Here is a 20,256-nt window from a genome sequence, read left to right on the forward strand (position 1 = left end):
GCCTCACTAATCAACCACTCCTTGCTTTCATACCGGTTTCTTTGTTAAACTGGGTACTTGTACATGTAGTCACTCTTTCAGACTTTTACTTCAAAACTAAATTGTGCATTTTCCTTCAGATATAAAGGTATGAATACATAATTCAAATAATTTTCTATGTTGTCTACTTACTACACCAAACAGGGCTAGGATGATTTCATCATCCTTTGATTCCACAAGCCTAGTAAAACACCACACCAATCTGGTGTTATTTTGTACTGCAATGAACAAATTATGCTTGAAGTTATTCTCTCTTTCCTCCATGCAAACTACAGGCCCTCTCTGTCTGTTTCCACCTGGCTTTGCCCAGAAAAAAGTACATTGTCTAGAATTTTTTGAGGTTAAATTCCACCATTCATGTATCATTCTGGAAAGCAACATTTTCAGGCTATTCCAGATAATGATACATCATCTGCAGATAAGCTTCTTTTGCTCTAGAGACCCTTGCATGTATTTAAAACATGTTTACAGCATAAAATGCCACTTGGGACACTCCAGGTACTTTCCTTCAAGTTCTGCTTGCTTTGATATTAACAGTTTCCCCAGACTAATTGCATATTAGATATCTTGCTAAAGGCATCTAGCTGTAAAGAAGAGATGGAGGAAAGGTTATGTGTATTTCACCTGCACCAAAATATAAAAATGATTGGAATTCACAGTCATTTATAGCATTGCAGAGTACAAATTAGAGTGGGTATCAGCAATGCACACAGCGAGTCATTCTAAAGCACATAGTCATGCAAAGGGATAAAATAGCATGATTTGCAGAATATGCTAATGAGTGCACAATGACATGGAAATTAGGATCTTCATACAAATGACTCACATGGTATGTAAAAATGATGCAATACAAAATGGCAGACTATTTCAGAAATAAGTAAAACAGACACATTACACAACTGCACACATCTGAGTTTTGCACTGAGAGGGGGGAGTGAAGGTTTGATTAGCAGCAGTAATAGCTTAGCAGTATATATTACTGGTGTGCATCACAGAAAGAGCATGCAATGTTGTGCACTGTTACAGTCATCCTTACCAATGGATGAGGTATAGAGAGGATTGGACATACCACCAGTTCAATGACCAGTTGACTGTTTCCCTATGGATAGGGAGACTATAAGGGACATTGCTGAACTGTATCACCCACAAATGGAATTGAAGGAGATGTGTGGTATGTCCTTATTTGTGGATGCTGAGGTATGTGTCACTTTAACCACCTTAGCTAACAGGACCAGTAACTGACTTGTTGGGGACGCGTTAGGGATATTGCAGACATCAGTCCCACAAACACTGAACCATTTCCTTACCATTATGTTGCAACATGTGCAGCAGCATATTTGGTTCCCTAGGATTGCAGAGGAAAGAACTAACACTGTACAGGCATTTTGAAACATTGTCCATTTTATTGAGGTGCAAGGAGCCAGAAATTGCACTCATATTACCATCTGATCCTCACCTAGTTTAAAGGAACTGTGATACATCAGTAAGCAGGACTTCTACTCACTTAACTGTAAAGTAGTTTATAATACCTAGGGCATTATTTATAATGTGTCTATGTGTCACCTGGGAGGTTTCCATGATTAACACATCTGTCACATGTCAGACCTATGCCAAAGTTTTCTGCAAGAATATTTACCAAAGGAGCATCTGGTAGTAGGTGCATACACATACAATATAAACAGGTTTATCAACACAGGCATATTGCAAATAGGAAGCAGGACACATATAATACATTGTTTGTTGTTTGTGTTGCAGGTGATACCAGATATGGCCTAGTGCCCTAGATGATGACCCCATCTGTAATCCCCACACTTCATGCATGAAATGGCCTATAATACAGCAGATGTAGAAACATATAATATAGCATAGCAGATGTTCAGCCTGCTCAAGGGATGTGTCTGTTGCCTACACATGTTCAGAGGAACATTGCAATATGGTATAGGCATCTGTAGAGGTATTTATATTGTATTTGCCATACTGTACAACATGAAATTGCACAAACTAATGAAGTAGACGTGATCGTCTTGCTAGGATTTTCCATGCCAGTTGTTCCAGCAACAGAAAGTCAAGATGGAGAATAAGGTGAGGAATATGAAGGAGCAGAACCACAGCCAAGGCAGAGGTGGGTACAGTACATTGCAATGCTAACAAAGGATCAATGTCTAGTCCATAACTATGGGACATTACACCGACAACACAGAACAAGACAATGTATACATTATCACAAACAGGCTATGCAGAGCAGTGCATGTAATGGGTTTCTTGTGCAGTGGACATACTCCCACAGAAAAAATGCACAGGTGGAAGACACAATGACAGATGACTGTAACACTGTGAGTTGGTGTATGGCCATAGGAGGTGAACATGATATCTGATTTCTCTAGGCATTGGTGAAGTATCAGGGATTACATCTCCCAGTGTTAGGTTCAAAGTGCCATGATGTGACCATTGAGGATATCCATTATGCTAGCTTGAGGTGCTGAAGCTTGATGTGATCTGTGGCCAAGAAATGGTAAAACTACATGATGCCCTTTATAAGGTTTCTAATAAATAATGTTGCCCACCCCATAATGACAGGAAGATGGTAATGACACAGTGTCATGCAGAGGTGGATTAAGTGTACCTTGGGACCCTAGCAGTATTCAAAATCGTGTGTTCTTCTTACAGAAGTATACTTTTTTAGGATCATCCATAAATGTGTGTGTTCTTTTGGATTCACCTTCATGCTAATTTCAAATCTTAAATTATCTGCCAGTGTATTACTGTTTAATAATTAATGTATTGTTAAATACAGCAATCTTTGTCTGAGAGCCATTTAAGTTTTCACTCTTAAAACATTTTTCCATCAAAAAATGAAAATAAATATGAAAATAAATTACTAACCAATAAAAATATTTTGGAGCATTTCAACCATAAAAGACTGCTCAAATTGATGTTGTTATAATCCATCAGTGTCTGTACTCATCAATTACAATCACATTCACTGTGTATACCTCACATCTCTGTTTGTGACAAAATGGTCACAACAATGTATTCCGAATGCAAACTAGTCTTGCAAAGCTAAACTAATGATTGTATAACTTGATCATGGTAACAATCAGCAATTTTCAACCATAGATAGCCCCCTTACCCAGTGACTGTAGCTGCATTTTTGATTTTTCTGCCTTATCTATCAAAGTGCAGTAAAATAATAATAATAATAATAATAATAATAATAATAATAATATATTTCAAGTTTCCCCATAAACACACGCTATCCATAGTAAAACATTCCAAATTATTTCACACAAATGCATAGAAGTCTTGTCAATCCAGATTAACAAATGGTTAAAATTAATATATGACAATAGATGATAGTATTATGCCCACGTGTCAGGTATTGCCATTTTGTTAATTAAAAACACTTCTGGTGTATGACTGTGATAAAAAGTCATGACCAAGTGTAACATATTTCAAGTTTGTTTCCTACAAGCACACAACAGCAACAGTAAAGCATTCAAATCTACTTCATTTACTGCATACAAGTACTGTGAAGCCAGATTAGACTGTTTAAATTAATAGATGGCAAGAGGTATGTTATTTTCATCTACAGCAACTCAGCCCACAACTGACATCTAGGAAATTATAACCACTTTGCAGACAGAGAATACTTCAGACATCTGATTCTCATAAAAATAATGGCCAATGATACATTGGAAGCTTGTTTCAGAGAATCAAACCGTAGCCAGTGTAACCACAGTAATGTATTCCAACTTAATATCACACAAACACACAGTATTTTTATCTACAGGAAACCTTCATCCCAACCCTGCTGTTATAACCAATTTGTTGACAGCTTACATATCTGATGTCTGATTGTGATAAAAATAATGGCCACACAATAAATGTATTTCCAGTTTGTTTCACAGAAACAGTAGCCATAGTAAAGTATTCCAATTTACTTGAGAAAATACACATTATCTGCAGAGCCAGAATAATGATGAAACAGTATCACTTAATCATTTTCATCTATATACACCCCCCTACCTAGCATTTATAGCTACTTTGTTGTCTGCACATCTTAGATGTCTAATGGTAATAAAATAAAATGAAATAAAGTAAAATAAATTAGTGTCTGGACAATGCATTTAACATGACTTTATAAAACCACACCTGCTTGCCAGCCATTCCCCAGCTAACTACTCTTGTCCACAGCTCTCAAACTTTTAGCCCAAAATCAGGGATATCATTTAAATGTTGTCCATATATACTTGGACAATTGCTAGAATAACATAACAAGTTTTACATTACCATTAATTTACTGGAGGATACAAAGTCTGGAACTATAATATTTGCTATTGAATAACTGCAGTCCACAACAATTTGCTAAAAACGCATACATTTTCTAATGAAAATAACAGAATTGTGAGACAAAATCAAAGAAATATGTCCCTTGGTATCAACCTTTTAGCATAAGAATCAAGAACAAATCCAAAAAACTAATGAGGGACAAAGGCTCAGATTAGGGACTGATTTTAAATGTTGCTGTTTTATACTTAGAAAACTGCTGGAATAATAGCTTTTTACAATCATTTTCAGGAGGAGATAATTCTTAATCTCAAATCTGCCATTATTCACTTACTGAAGTTGTTACGGTTTGACGAGAAAACCACACATTTTATGAGGAACAGATTAAGAATATGCAGCAAAAAACAGTACAGTGACACAGTTGCTTGACAGTCAGCCCCTACCCCCCGGCAAAGTGCTCTGACTCATATCACTCAACCCTCAAGAGTCAAGGATGAAGCTGAAAAATAATTAGAGACAAATTCCCAAAGGTTTTGCATTACCGTTAATTTAAGGACACAAAGTTTGAAACTCAAACATCTGTAATTATTGACATTTGCAGTGTTGCAGTTACTAAATAATGACAGGCGTTTGAGTATCAGACTTGCAGGCTGCAGTCTTCACCTATCTGTTAGAAAATCACAAAACATAATGAGAAACATTTCAAACGTGTGAGGTAAAATCAAGGGAATCTTCAATGACTGGCAGAAAGCCAGACATTTTATGAGGAAAAGATAAAAAGATATGGAAGCCCAAATCAGCTCTGCTCTCATCTAGTTTCATGGGTGATCTCCACTAATAAGATCTGCTTGCCTCCCGCAAATGTGAGGAAAACAAAACTTACCTCCTTTGTGGTACAGCATCCCTAGCCAGTGACTGTCCATCCCTGCTCTATTTTCAATTTAATATTAGCAGGCTTTTTGCTATTGCAAGTAATAGAAAGCTTAAGAATTGATTGGTTAAGAGCAGCAACCTCTCAAAGGTTATTGCACTTAACCAATCACCTTTCCCATTGGCATTGCAACTCTAGTTTTTAGTGAAGGAGTTGCAAAACCATTTTTTTCTGCTTTATTTGTTAAGTAAAGAAACAAATCTTTTCATTATTCAAAAAAATAAAATATGACATTAAAACAGCCCACTGCACTAGTATGCTGCGTTGGCCATGTCCCTCCCCTGGAGTTGTGGACCCTGGGTGACTGCTCACATCACCCTTATTATAATCTGTAATTGGTGACATGCCAGTGTCCTGAGGTTCTGGTATATGCACATCACAATATCTATCACAGTGTAACTGACATCAACCACAGGATGTATTGTTCTTGCTGAGGCACTTTAGCATGCAGGGCTCCTTTTTTATCTTTGTAAAGTTGTAAGTCTTCTGTATGTTTGAATTACAATTTCTCTGATCCACAAGTGTATGGTAATGTGAGATGTCACTCATAATGAGAACATGGATCACAGACTGTGCCTCAGTGTCAGGGCTACTCCCTCAATGGTGTAAAATGCTGGTTCTAACTGATTTGATCATGTTGACTAATGTTGTCCAAATGGGCATGGGTAGTTGCCAGTGATAAGTAGGTTGATGACCCAGCCTACTCTGACCTACAATAGGGACCCATGCTAACAGTGAGAGGAGTGTATGGGCCCCTATTGGCCATTGTGTGTGCCCACCATAAAGCCCAACAGCCATGGGTCAATAAGCTACTGCCCAGCTTGGGTTACCTGGGATAGCTCTGGACATAAAACCAATAAACCTGCCAAACACGAACTAAGAATTGCTACACTCAGTGTAGTCTCACTGATAGGATGCAGCTTGGAAGTGGGTGCTAGTAAGGAGGAAGCTGGACATTCTATGTATCCAGGAGACAAGATGGAAGGGTAGGGCAGTAAAGTCACTTGACTTGGGATCCAGAGTCTACTACTAAGGAGGAGGACATACTAGAAATGGATTGGGAATTATGGTGAGGGAGAGGCTTCAGAATCAGTGATAGACTCATGGCAATCAGACTACAATGCAAGGATAGGGGTCTATTCATAATCTCAGCATATGCCTTACAACAATGTTGTGATACTGTGGAAAAGAGTGCATTCAGACAGAAGTTGGAGGACCTACTAGATAAAGCAGGGCAACATATATTGGTGTTGATAGTGAGTGACCTGAATGCACATATTAGGACAGACAGAACAGGATATGAGGACTGCCTGGGTCCACATGGATGGGGCAACAGGAATAAAGAATGAGAGGCCAGTCTAGACTTCTGCCTTTCAAATGACTTGATGGTGGCCAACACATGGTTCAATAAGAGAGACAGTCATAAGATCACCTAGATGACTGGCCATCACACGACTCAGATAGACTTCTTCCTAGTAAGGAAAGGGCACTGGGGTAGAATCAGTGACTGCAAAACCATCTCCAGTGAAAGAGTTGACCCACAGTATAAACCACTAGTTGCCACAATCATCTGCAAACAGTGGTCAGAGAAGGCTCCAAGGTCAACAGAGACTAGGCGGAAGGCCTAAAAGTTAATTGGAGAGAAAGCACAGGAGTCCAATATATTACTCAGGGCTCTAGCACCTCAGGAGGAGGAGTTGAAGAAGAATGGCAGCACCTCAAAATAGCAAGTGTGACAACTACATAAAAGATATGCAACCGAGCCAGATACGGAGATAAGGTACATAAGGAAAGCTGCTGGTGGAATGCAGACGTCTATGAAGTCGTCAAAAGAAAGAATGGATGCAGGAAAAAGTGGGAGATAGAAAAGACAGACCAGACTAGGAAGGAATACTGGTTGGCTAACAAAGAGGCTAAGAAAGGTGTTGCAATAGCAAAGAACAAGGCATCTGAGGCACTCTACCAGCTTCTGGAAAGTGACAGTAAATGGTGCAAATAAATTTTATCAGGTTGCAAAGCAAAGACAAAATGATAAAGAAGATAGTCAGACATCCTTCATAAGAGATGCCAGCAAAAACCTGCTTACTAGACCACAGGACACCAAATGCAGATGGAAAAAGTACTTCTAGCAGCTTCTGAATGAAAAAAACCCTCAGAAGCTGTACTGCCTCAGTTACAGCCTATGATGAGAGAAGAGGAGCGCACCCTAGAAGAATTAAGAACAGCACTAAAGGAAATGAGGTCAGGAAAAGCAGCAGGCTCAGATGAAGTCAAAGCAGATATGATGAAGATGCTGGGAGATATCGGGGAGAAATAACTTACAGCAGTATGGAGAATAAGTATACTAATACCAGTATATAAGAACAAAGGGGACATTCACGACTGTGGGCAGCACAGAGGTATCTAACTCTTGTTACACTGCAGGAAAGTCCTGGAGAAAGTGATTAATAAACCAATTTAATTGGTAGAAAGTAAGCTGGGAGATGAGCAGTTTGGATTCAGATCAGGATGCTGTACAAGTGACCCGATGTTTGCATTGAGGCAGATGGTTGAGAAGAAGCTAGAGATTAAGAAAGAGTCTAACTGGGCGTTCCTAGACTTGGAGAAAGCATATGACAAGGTCCCAAGAAAGCTGATTTGAGCAGTCTTGTGATGGTTCAAAGTCCCAGAAACATTAGCAGAATTGTTGCAGACTATGTACAAAGATTCAGTGATGTAGTGTCTGGATTCACAGAGGGCCTCCCAGTGGAGTGGGTGTGTATCATGGTTCAGCTCTGAGCCCATTGGTGTTCATACTGGTGATGGACTGCATCAGCAAACAGGTCAGAGGGGGAAAGGTCAACAAAGATTCTGTATGCAGATGATGTGGCATTACAGGCAGTCTCTGAGCAAAAAGTTCAGCAAATTACAGAAGACTGGAATGCAAAACTGAAGGCACATGGGTTGAAAGTGAGATCAGATGAGACAGTTGTAATGGAAAAAGAGGGATCAGAAGAAACTGAGTATAGAAGTGGAATAGGTTAACAGCTTCAAGTATCTGGGAAGGGTGGTTGAGGAGAAGAGAAGTCTGAATGAGGAATTCAAAGCTAGAATCAGAGAGGCTGCAGCCAACTGGCACAGAGTGTCAGGGGTGGGGTACAAAACAGTGGTGTGACCAGTACTACTGTGTAGTACAGAAACCTGGACAGCAAAAGCAGAGCAGTTGAGGAAACTATAGGTGATGGAGATGAAGTGCCTGAGATGGGTGGTAGGATGTGCACTATGGGACAGATGAAGAAATGAGGACATAAGACCAAAGTAACTCTAGTTGCAGATAAAGTCAAAGGAAAGAGATTACGGTAGCTTGGACACATATATTGAAAAGCAGAAGACAATCTAATGAAGAAGATTTGGGACAGATGGGTAGAAAGCAAGAGGAAATGAGGGTATCCAGCAAAGAGGTGGATGGAGTGTGTAAGACTGTGACAGTCAGCATGAATGTTGAAGAAAGCTCATAGGTTCATAGGTAGGTACTAGGCTATTGGCCCTAGGGCCTATATAAGCCTAGCCAAAAATGTACCCTGGCTTTCGCCACCCAAGAAAATAATTTTCCTGTGCCCCTGTCGAGCAGAGCCACAGAAGTGATCCCCAGGGTGAATTTCCTATCTCCCATCCAGTCATCAAGTTTTTCTTGAAGAGTGCTAGTGAGGAACTTTGATATAGATAGGTAGTTTGTTCCAGAGTATGGGAAGTCTCTGGGACAGGAATCTATCCCTCCAGCATGTTCTGTTTATTGTGGTGATAAGGTTTAGGTCCCTAGAGCATGTAGCTCGGAGGTATTGGGATTTCTTTAAGTGGATCATGTCCAGCAGCTCTAAGTTTGACATAGCTTTGTATGTTAGGCAGAGATCGCCTCTGAGTAGGTGATATGCGACAGAGTTTTTTGAGACGGCCTGCGTAGGGCATCTGTTTGAGGCAGGTAATACTCTTTGAGAGGTATTTCTCTGGCTTTTACAGTTGTTGTAGATGTCTTGTGAGGTACATACCAAAAGGGGCGTTGTACTCTATAATGGGTCTAATGAGTGACGAGTAGAGGGGAACAATGACCTCTTTTTTCCTGGATGAGAAACCTTTTGTGATGAGGTATGCCATGTAGAAGGATTTCCTGACTACTGTGGTGATGTGATTATCAAAGGAGCGACTACTGTCCACCTGTGTCCCAAGGTCTCTTATCACACTTTCAGTGTTAAGTAGACTACCGCCTATGTGGTAATTCATGGGTACAGAGTTTTTACCAAAAGGGATGACAATGCACTTTTTGGCACTGAGCTTGAGGCCATGGCTTTGATACCAGGCATCTGTCTCAGTGAGGCCCTTTTGAAGGATGTCTACATCGTTAGGAGTTTTGATTATGTCTCCTAGTTTGCAGTCATCTGCAAGACCTTCTGTGTTAGCCTGTACTTCACAGAAGTAGATACCAAACAGGAGAGGACCCAGTACTGAACCCTGTGGTACTCCACGTGTCACTGGTCTGAAGTCGGATTTGGAGTCTGCTATTTTCACAGTGTGGGTTCTGTCAGTAAGCCAGTTGGCAACCCAACTTGGGACATAGGGATTTATACCTAGTTTAGTGAGTTTATCTATAATTCCAAAGTGAGGGATGGTGTCAAAAGCCTTGGTGAGATCTAGATAGGCTGTCTGAGCCACCTTACCCTCATCTTCGGCTTTGGTGACCACTTCAAAGAAGTCTATCAGGTTTAGAAGACATGATCTGCCTTTTACAAACCCGAACTGGGTGGGGTCCAGAGTTTGAAGATTACCAGTGTCATTGTTTATAAGTTCCATGATGATATGTTCCATAGCCTTGCAGACCAGGCTCGTAAGGCTAATGGGGTGGTAGTTCCCATAGTCTGTGGTGGCTCCCCCTTTGTGGAGTGGGATAACCATTGCTGTGCAACATTCAGTGTGCACAAAGCCTGAGATGAGGATATGACTGAACATAGCACTTGGGTAGTGTGACAGATCGTTCTGTAGTTTATGTAGAATGCAACCTGGAATGTTGTCAGGTCCCATGGATGCTGTGTTCTTGGCTTTGGAGAGTGTGATTTTTACCTGTGCAGCCGTGATTACAGGAACTTTTCATTCTTCCGGTATAGAGATGGGCCCTTCAGGGGGTGAGAGAGGGGTAAAGTTAGCACTGATCCTATCTGCCAGGATGATGGCAATATCAGTTGGTTCTGTATATTTAGTGCCATTGTGCTGTAACTCTGAGCAGATCTGGGTGTTGCCATTGAGATTCTTGACATCACTAAGGAATGCTTTCTGGTTGTCTTTTGAATCAGTGGCGATTTTGTTTTCGTAACTAGCTTTGGAGGATTTTATGAGGGTTCTCAGCTTGTTAGAGTTCATACAATCATGCGATTGTACTCTTTTTTGCAACAGTTTATTTCTTCTGTTGTAGAGTTTGTTAATGGCAGGGGACCACCAGCTTGGCTTCCTTTTTTTGGAGGATAGCATCTTGATTCTGTTAGGGATTGCACGATCCATGCACTCATGTAAGTATATATAAAGTGCATTTGTGTAGTATTCAGCAGTTGTACCTCTATTGTCCATCTGCATGGGTGTCGTGAAGTTTGCCATTTATGTCTTAAGAAGTGTGAAGTTGGCTTTGGAGAAATTTTTATGGTGGTTTCCCTAATGGGGGGTGGGGGCGGCATGCGAATGTCTAGGGTGATTAGCTTGTAGTCAGATCTGACCAATGAGGAACTGACCTCTGGTGTAGAAAACTGGTTGCCCATGTTGGTAATGACCAGGTCTAGGATATTGCTGCCCCTGGTGGGGGTGTGGATAAGCTGATCCAAGGCGTTGGAATTTATGAATTCCAGAAAACATTGAGCAAAAGAGTTGGTACATGAGTAGTTTTCCCATTTAATAGTGGGGGTAGTTGAAATCGCCCATTATTAGGGTGCTAGGTTGTACCTTAATATTTTCCAGTGTATCAAGAAATGAGGAGTGGGAATCCTGGGGCATGGTGGGGGATCTGTAGCAAGCTACAATTTGGATTACAGTCTTGCCCAGAGTTAGTTGCACTTGGATAATCTCAGATGCATTATACTGAACAACTAGCCTGGAGGTGTGGATATCTTTAATGAATATCCTGTTTCTGTCCAGGTTAGGTGGTCAAAAGGTGTGGTATGAATTATAGCATGGTAATGCAGGGGAGTTCTCTGAAGCCTTGAACCAGGTCTCTGTCACTGCACCAGCTCTCTGTCGATGTTTTCCATTTTAAGGAGTGCCTCGAGTGAGTGCATTTTGAGGTTTAGACTTCTAGCATTTTGTAGCATTACCCTCAGATTTTGCTTGCTTGTACCTGTTACGGTAGTGAATTTGTCATTTGAACTCTGCCTAAATAAGGCACTCTAGGGGTGGCAAGAGCCTTAGCCAGTATCCAGAATCCCAAGGGCGACAGGTGAATGCCATATCTGGCAAAGCATCGTGGTCTGTCAATCATGTCATCCAGGGCAGACAGATACTGGATCCCCTTAGAATGACACCAGAAGCTTAGCCAATTGTTGAAGTCAATCATTTTGTCCTTGAACTGTGGTATCATTCTAGGTGATGGCAGGATGCTACTCAGGGCTAGGGTCATACCTGCCTGGGCTACAAGATTAGACAGCTCCTCCATGTCTCTTTTCCTGTCGTCCATGGAGGTATGTCTCAGGTCATTCACACCAACAGGGACAATGACAAAGTCATATTTGTACTTGTTGCAGGAGAGTGGTATTGAATTGAAAGAGATGGTGATAGTTGATACAGCACTGAAATGATGTTGATGATAATAATGACTCAAAATAGTACCAGATCTTTATATCACACTAGCAAGGGCCAGTTACTGTGGTGGTTATGCTAACGAATCTACTCAATGTCACTGTTACTGAATCACTTTCCCAGCATGTTGTGCACCTAACATACTGGCAATAGCTGTCTGTAACACAGTGACCACTGAATATGTAATAAGTATGTATATTTATATGGCACATGTACACTTAGAGTGTCATGGTGCATTGCTACACCAATATTTCACATTGCATTGCAGTGATAGAGACATACAGCAGTGCCATAGTACAGCATTATTTTATGAGCCATATGACCCACAAACATACCTGAGTTCACAAGGTTACCAGTTTACTCCATGTATAGATTTGTCTGACAGGCTATGGCTAATTAAGGTGATGTGGAATGCAATGCTTCAGCATGGTGTGCCAGGGAGGATACCTTGTTTTATTTTTTCCTGCACTGGGACTTTGAGAAGCACATTTGGGATGGTATAAAGTCCTCTTGTGGAAGGAATATGCTTTTCGTGAGCTTGTCAGATGGTGAGTGACACCACTAACATGACCCATTCTGATGAACAATGCCAGTATTGGTACAGAAATTTGAGGCTGCACAACCCTGATCTACTTCATCGCTCAGGGGCAAAGGTTGGGGGGGACAGACATGTAAAGTAACATTTTTTCTGATGTATTGTATTCTGCTACATTTAAATTGGCAGAGGAGTGACAGAATAAATGGTTGAATGTTTCAGATGGAAGAAGTGACTCTTCTGGCTGAGGAATATGTCTGACATCCCTGCCAGTCCACTGTGCAACTGTGAGTTTGTAGCATATGTGTGTAATGGTTTTTCCCATTGTTATCTTTCCTTAGGTCCATCTGTGAAAGTGAAGTCACACTTTCTACATTATCTAATTCCTATGATGCTGGGCCAACCAGGTCTGCTTCTCAACAGGTTGGCAATGGTTCGTTTGTTCAAGAAACCTAGAAATGTTACTTGTGTCCTCTGTGCCAGCTTCCAGAGGGCAAAGGCTGCCTTCTGAAAGTGGTCCACAGGGGGTCTGTCCTGGGCTCCTAGCATCATTTGTGGAGGTCATTGGTTACTAAGGGTTAGAGCAGCAGGATGCCCACCTTGCCATTCTGCAGTTCCTTCTAGTATGGGTTATGGAGATGCTCAAGAAGCAGGCCTTGCTCCTTGGATCCCTGGAGGAAAAACAAGCCTATAACATTGGCTACCCAGGAGAGTTAAAACTGGGTTTGTTGCCTTCTGGGCCTGATTGGCATCAACACGTTAGGATCCCACCCTGTCCCAATTTTTGTGTTCTTCCTGCCTTATGTATCATTCCCCAGTTCTTGCTTACTGTTCAGCTCCCTCCATAACCACCTGTTCACCCTTTATATCTGTGTTCATCCACTACCCTACCAAATTTTGGGTGTCTACCAACCCTGTCTATGTTTTATGCTTGTCTGCTCCTGCTACTTGCTCTTCTCTTTCTATACCATCCAAGGCCTATCATCACTGCCCTCCCCATCTATGCTTATATTCTGTGTATTACAAAATAAGCTATTTCCTCAGAAGAAAATTATTCTTCCTTTACTCTTCATACCTTATGGTTGCCTTTGTGTGTTTCCTTCTGGTTGTTCTTCTCCTGTTTCCTGCATTCCTATCCACCCCATATCCTCCCCATGTAAAATATGAACATGGTTGGCACTTTGCCATGCGCAACCATAGCGGTGCATTTAGTAGATGTTATGCTGCCATTCTTATGCCATATTAAGCACATGATGGAGCTAAGCTGTGCACATTGGGCATTGAGTGCACATTGATCTGGCCACAATGTAACTTGTGTCATGTGGATCACATTCCCTATCATAATGCTACCCTCGCTGTACAGCTCCCTAATGCTGCTTCCACCACTAGAACTACCCCTTGTCTTTAATCATACAGTCCTTTACTCAGACTGAGGGTACTTTTCACTTTCTCATACATGTCTTATTATCTGTGTGGCTCTTTGCACAGTGACCCTCTTGAAAATTAGCAAATGCCAGTCAATCTATTAGTTTTTCTTACTCAAGGTATGGACACACATATCTTACTCTCACAAAGCAGTCTCCTCAACATTTGCTCAATTTAAATTTCTATTCTTTAACATAAGTGATGATTCTTCAGTATCAGTATGGCTTTATGACTTCAGTATAAGTTGCATGCATGCATGCAAATTAACTTACTTAAACACAGGCTGAAATCTCTACTTTTGTTCACCGTAAAAGCTGTACCTTTTTCCTTTACCTTTCCACTGTCAATCTGATTCTTCTCTGTCTGTATAACTGATATGCAACTTTGGTGTTTATGTACCGGGCAGTTGCAGCAAGCATCTTACTTGTAGAGAGCCAGGATGGGTTATATGACTAGGGTACCACCTGTCAAAGCTGGTACATCCTACGTTTTTCCTATCATGTGAGCCTTAGGATCACTGCATTAAATGGTATCACTTGGCAGCTGTTGCACAGCTGCTCTCATGTGCACGTACCCAGCAGGAATCCCTAATTGTCAGGTGGCCTACCAGCTACACCCTTCTTGGCCACTACCAGAAGGCCATAGTACAGTGTAACGACCATTAACTGGCCTCATGGAATGGGAGATTATGGCACTGGTCTCTCATTTTTATTTTCCTTTATCTGTCTCTTGGACTCCGAGACTTAATTATTAAATTGTGATCACCAGCCACATAACTAACTCCATTAGTAGGCAGATTAAGCATGCAGTTTAATGATGCATTATACCTCAAATAGTGCATCATACAAAGTTGCACTAACACTCCTGCAGCCGTGCTTTGCTGTTCCTAAAAAAGTAGTTTTATACAGCAATACATAGTGTCAAAGTATGGTAAGTGATCAAAATGTTCTTACAGCATTTGAGTTACAAAGCAATACTTGCACAGAATGCATGTCTGGTTTGGCCTTGTAGGAGAACTGACTAATATCATTGCTTGTGCAGGAGTCACAACTTTGACCCTAGATTAACTATTTAGAGTGTGAATAGAGACCGACATGTTTTTACAACATGGAAACATTAAAAGGAACCGTTGTTACCATTTTAGTTTGGATAGCTGTAAATTAGATGAAGTGGGGTAGATCATGCTCAAAATCTCTTAGTTCACATGTATATCACAATACTAAAGCGATCTTTAGGGTAGGACAAGTAATTTCATTAGATTCTGGCGTTTAAACAGACCACTGTTAGTAGACTGCAGCACTTCTTTTTGTATTAATATGACAATTTGTTTTCATAAGGTGCCTTATTTCTACAACACTCAATGTTCAATATTTTGAAAAACTAGTACAAAACTGCTAAAGGAAGATGAATGAAAAAATCTTCTTTCTTAAAGTCAAAAGGAAGTGTCGATCTGGTTTGCAGGTCTCCAATTTAACATTTAGAATGTAATGTTTCCAGGTCATTTGAACATAAATTTTTCATAGTCATTAAGAATGATCAAATAATTTCTTTTAGGTCACAAGCATCTGAAGACACAAATCTGCGGTTATTTATAGAGATATTTAAGAAATAATTTAACCTGATCAAAATAATATTATCTGAAACTCACACTTTGAACTTCTGTCTACAATATACTTTTCTGTGTATGCATGAATGCTTGCTATAAATGCAGTAAAATAAGTTTGGAATGAGTAACCAGGAAAGTTGTGGTGATGCGTGACAATCTTCTTCTGTGTTATTCTACTGGCTGACAGTATTGCATGACTTTGTGTGTAAAATTAGAGCTGTCAAACAATACACTTAATGTGCAGACATATGGCAAAAGGCATTTAATCATCTTGGATGGGACTCTACACCTTCACCTGCATTCACACAAAGAGGTATGACTTCTTATATGCAAGCTAGTGATACTGCCTAGAGAAGAACTGGAATTCTTCTCTCAAAATGATAATGTAACAGAGCTGTACTTATGGCACAAAGGTCTTATCAGCAAATGGAACAGATACGTGGTTATTCAAAGAAATAGGTTATTGTTAATGCAACTATATTGCATAAATTGTTTACTCCATAAGCTCTGATGAGCAAATGAATCTTTAAAATGCAAATATTTGGGAGGTTTGTCACATTATTGCCTTTTATATCAGTTAGTTATCATATAAACTAGTGTTTTATAGAGTGCTACAAACCGATAAGCGCATTCTTCCAGCATCACTCTAATTTTGTGCTGGATTCTCTGACATCTACAATCTTGGCAGAGGCAGCTTCTGTTCTCCCTAAAGGCACGGAAGCAGACCAGTTTACCTTCTTATCACTCTGTGCCATGCTACAGTGCAGAGACAATCAATCAGAAGACAAATGCTATGGGACTGACTAAGGCATGTCTCGGGAGAGCCTGCTGCACTGAAATATGGAGAAGAGATACGGAACATTGCTATTGCAGAGGAGAGTCAGCACAAGGAAAATGGAACATTGCACCTAGTCTCTTACTCCTCTCTTGGAGATTAAAAACAATTGCAGCAGGAATACTTTCATAATACATGTAATGTGATATTTCCTAAAATATGTATATTTCAAATAGATGTATGCATCATTGTTACATGTTTTACAAGAATTCAAGACAGTATTTTTTAATGCTCCATAATTAGGGGAAAATCATGCTGGTTGTTTAAAAAAAGTATGATAATTGATGCACTGTGTATGCAAAATGAGAATCTTCTATAATTCTTTTCATGGAAGAAAAAATTTCAGGTTAAAAAAAAAGACCAAAACTTTTGGTCTGAACAAATGCAAATAGAATGATATCCTTTGAATTTAAGGAGCAATGATAGTACAGCAGTTAGCTTAAGAAGAATTTTTGATTCTGTGGTAATCCCTTGCAGTTCTGTAGGGGAACACAGGTGTATAGCTAATGACAGCTAAAAAGCAAACATACATATTTGTAACACTAAGAATTTGCCCTCCTACATAATATGACAGGTTTAGTTTGTGTAAAATGTTTCATAAATGCGTATTGCAGCCACATGATTAAAATTGAAATAAGATGGCAGAAACATGACAGAAATGAAATGTCAGTCTTTATTCTTCATGCACAAGCATTAACCTCTTTGGAATCATCTTCATCTATTCTCCTGGGTTTTAGTTTGGTATAGTTGACTGGCATGTCCCAGCAGTCTGTCTCATTCATTTGGTAACATTGGCTGTTCATTTGAGCTTGCCGTTGTGGAGACATTGGCTCTAGAGTAGTTAATATGGAACAACAGCTGTCACGTGGCCTCTGCTTGTTCATACTGAGATCCAGAGTGCCGTTCTCATCAACATCAAGATCAGGATTCTGCCAAAAGCAAAAAAAAACAAGCTAACTCACTTCCATCAAATTGATATCCTTTAATATTTCTGTCAGTATCTTGTAGTGTTTAGAGATGATTTGCCATAAAAAAACAAAGCAGACATTCTAACCATTTGAAATCAGTTCTCTAATAACCAGTCATGGAGATAATGGTTATGTTTGCAATGACAAATAGATGAGAAATTTACTAATTATAAAGAATACTGCACAATCACTATGACTGGAAGGGAGAGGCATTCCACTTTCTATCGGTCTACATATGCAAGCATTTTGGAGAAGAAATAGACAGACATAAAAGAGCTCAGATTTACATGATTGAAAATTAATTCCAGTGCATCATGTTGCAGGAATGACTGCATTAGGGAGTGAATTTTATGGTTAACATGCCCAACTGTTACTTACTGGGCACAATTTTCATTTACAATGGCATTGCATTATGGCATAGTAAAAAGAAATTGTGCATGCTTAGTTTGCAAATAATGAAGGTACAGTGCAAGATTTTGAACTGTGAAAACAATGCAGTGGTTTAACAACTGGTAAGAACATGTACTTGGTTAATCAGTAGTAACATAAGCAAACTAATATTTATCTGGCTATAATTTTAATTCACAAATTTAATGTTATGAACAAATTGACTTCTTGTAGTCTGGGGTTTACTTCCTTCAGTGCATATGTCTGGGAAAATTATTTGAATATGTCATGCTGCCAGATTTTCCAGAAAAAAAAACACATTTGTTTCTATCTGGTTTACCCAGTCAGACAAGTAAATAAACAAACAAAGAATCCAATAATTAGCTAACTAAATAAATAAATACATACATGCATTCATACATAAGTAATTGAATATAGATAGATTAATAGATAGATAGATCGATGTCTGAGTTAATAAATAAAAAAATAAAATAATTGACTTAGCAATGTGATTAAGGTGCCAGTCTAGTTCATCACTTGCATGGCAATTAAGTGACAGAGGTGGAAATAATTCCATTTCGTGTACATGGAATAGCAACCATTTAACTTGAATGGAAGGAATAGCTTTAAAGTATAACCAAAAATGTACAATGCTGTGTAAGTAGCAACACATATTGTAAATCTGACTATGGCAGGACATATAGATCATGTTCCTTTAACTTACGAACAAAGATTTTCTTTGAAAACTGTTGAGTAATGGAAGCTAGTGACATGGAAATGCTGGTTCTGCACTCCTGAGTCTGCCATCTTTTGAATGAAATATTAAACTGAGGCCCAATGTGCTTGAACTGGTGGTAGTGTAGGTGGATGTAAAACATCCCACAGCACTGATCAAAAATAGTAGAGGAAGTTCCTGATGGCCTGGCAAAATTTCCCCTAGTAGTAGAAATGCTGCCTCGGCTATCCCCTGAAAAGAGGCTACTAGCCTAATGGGGCTAACCTGGACAACAAAGGATAAATAATAATAATAAACTCTGTTAACTTAGACAGCTCTTCCACTGGGACTCTGATGGATAGAAATGTTAATTCATTGATTAAAGGAAGTTTGCTTAGGATAGCATATTCATTACTGTTACAGAAGAATATGTTGGATTCTTCTTCTTCTTCTTTCGGCTTTTCCTGGTTAGGGGTCGCTACAGCGGATCATTGGCAGTGGAGTTTTACAGTGTCTAGTTGCCAGCCCGGCGCCCAACCTTCCACAGAAGACATGCACACACTCACACCTAGGGCCAATTTAGAGTGTCCAATCCACCTACAGCATGTCTTTGGGATGTGGGAGGAAACCAGAGCACCTGGAGGAAACCCACGCAACCACAGGAAGGACATGCAGACTCCGCACAGAAGGCACCCCAGCTGAGGATTGAACAGGAGAACCTCTTGCTGTGAGGCGGCAATGCTAACAGCTGCACCACCGTGGCCGCCCACAGAAGAATATGTTGTATAATATTCAGAATTTGTCATATCATAACTTAGTGAGAAGGCCGTGATCACTGGTGGTCTCAAGAAGAGCATTTTATAGTTCAACATTTTACAAACAGTTTAATAAACATACTCAAGGAGAGAAGTTTTGCTCTGATCAGAAACATCTGGGTGGAAGAGTGTGGAAGTGAGTTGAAACTAACATAGACAATCAAGATGCCTACTAAAATAAATTGTATTATAACCATGTCAGCCAAGGTTAACATCCATAAACATTTAATTAATTACTAAACAAATTTATGAGTCATAGGAGTGTCAAGTAACTGGTGACAGATATGAACATGAAGGACTGTAAATTAATTTAATCTTCTTTTCATAACGTTTAGAAAATAAAGTTAGAAGATGTGTTTATTGGTGGCAGGGTTTGCCTTTTACATCTTCTGACTTGTTTTAAACCAATGGAAGCAATTTCTGAGCCAAGGATTCTATCTAGACACAAACATATCATGTGACTCTACAAAACACTCAGCATGCATGAGAATACTATATTTTTATACTTTAGATAGTTCATTTATTAACAGTGATAGAATGCAACAATGGAAACTAAAGCTGTGCTAGATCTAGTAATAAGTGATACTTAATGATTTGTACCAAGTTATACCTGCAGCTAAGACAGGAGGGGACAGCAATAGTGATGCCTAGAGCTGGCTGTATAAACTAGAATTACTTGATTAAGTGTTGATGGACATTATCAAAGACTTTATCTAGGCAAATGCTGGAGTCTGTCACTACTCACCCTTTGTTAAGGAATGACTGTATTGTAACTTGCTTATTGACTGCGTGGGTAGATGGGGTCTATATTAGATTGTCAAAATGGCATTACAACGAATGCCGTTTTGCGACCCACATAGTCCGAAATCCCAAAATAGGAAAAGCTCAGGTCAGTGATTTTTTTCC

General features: G+C 39.7%; 1 protein-coding gene across 12 annotated transcripts in view; it reads right to left on the minus strand.

The window, feature by feature from the left end:
• Nucleotides 1–20,256, minus strand: part of MYT1L (myelin transcription factor 1 like) — a 2,965,652-nt gene that overhangs the window by 312,623 nt on the left and 2,632,773 nt on the right. For all 12 annotated transcript variants that reach the window (XM_044070352.1, XM_044070344.1, XM_044070334.1 and 9 more), the window contains one exon: nucleotides 17,164–17,394. In XM_044070352.1, the coding sequence (XP_043926287.1) occupies nucleotides 17,164–17,394 (231 nt within the window). The remainder of the gene's footprint in view (nucleotides 1–17,163; nucleotides 17,395–20,256) is intronic.

This window comes from Protopterus annectens, chromosome 1.part0 (assembly GCF_019279795.1).
Source record: "Protopterus annectens isolate FY-2018-M chromosome 1.part0, PAN1.0, whole genome shotgun sequence".
Classification (NCBI taxonomy): Eukaryota; Metazoa; Chordata; order Ceratodontiformes; family Protopteridae; genus Protopterus; species Protopterus annectens.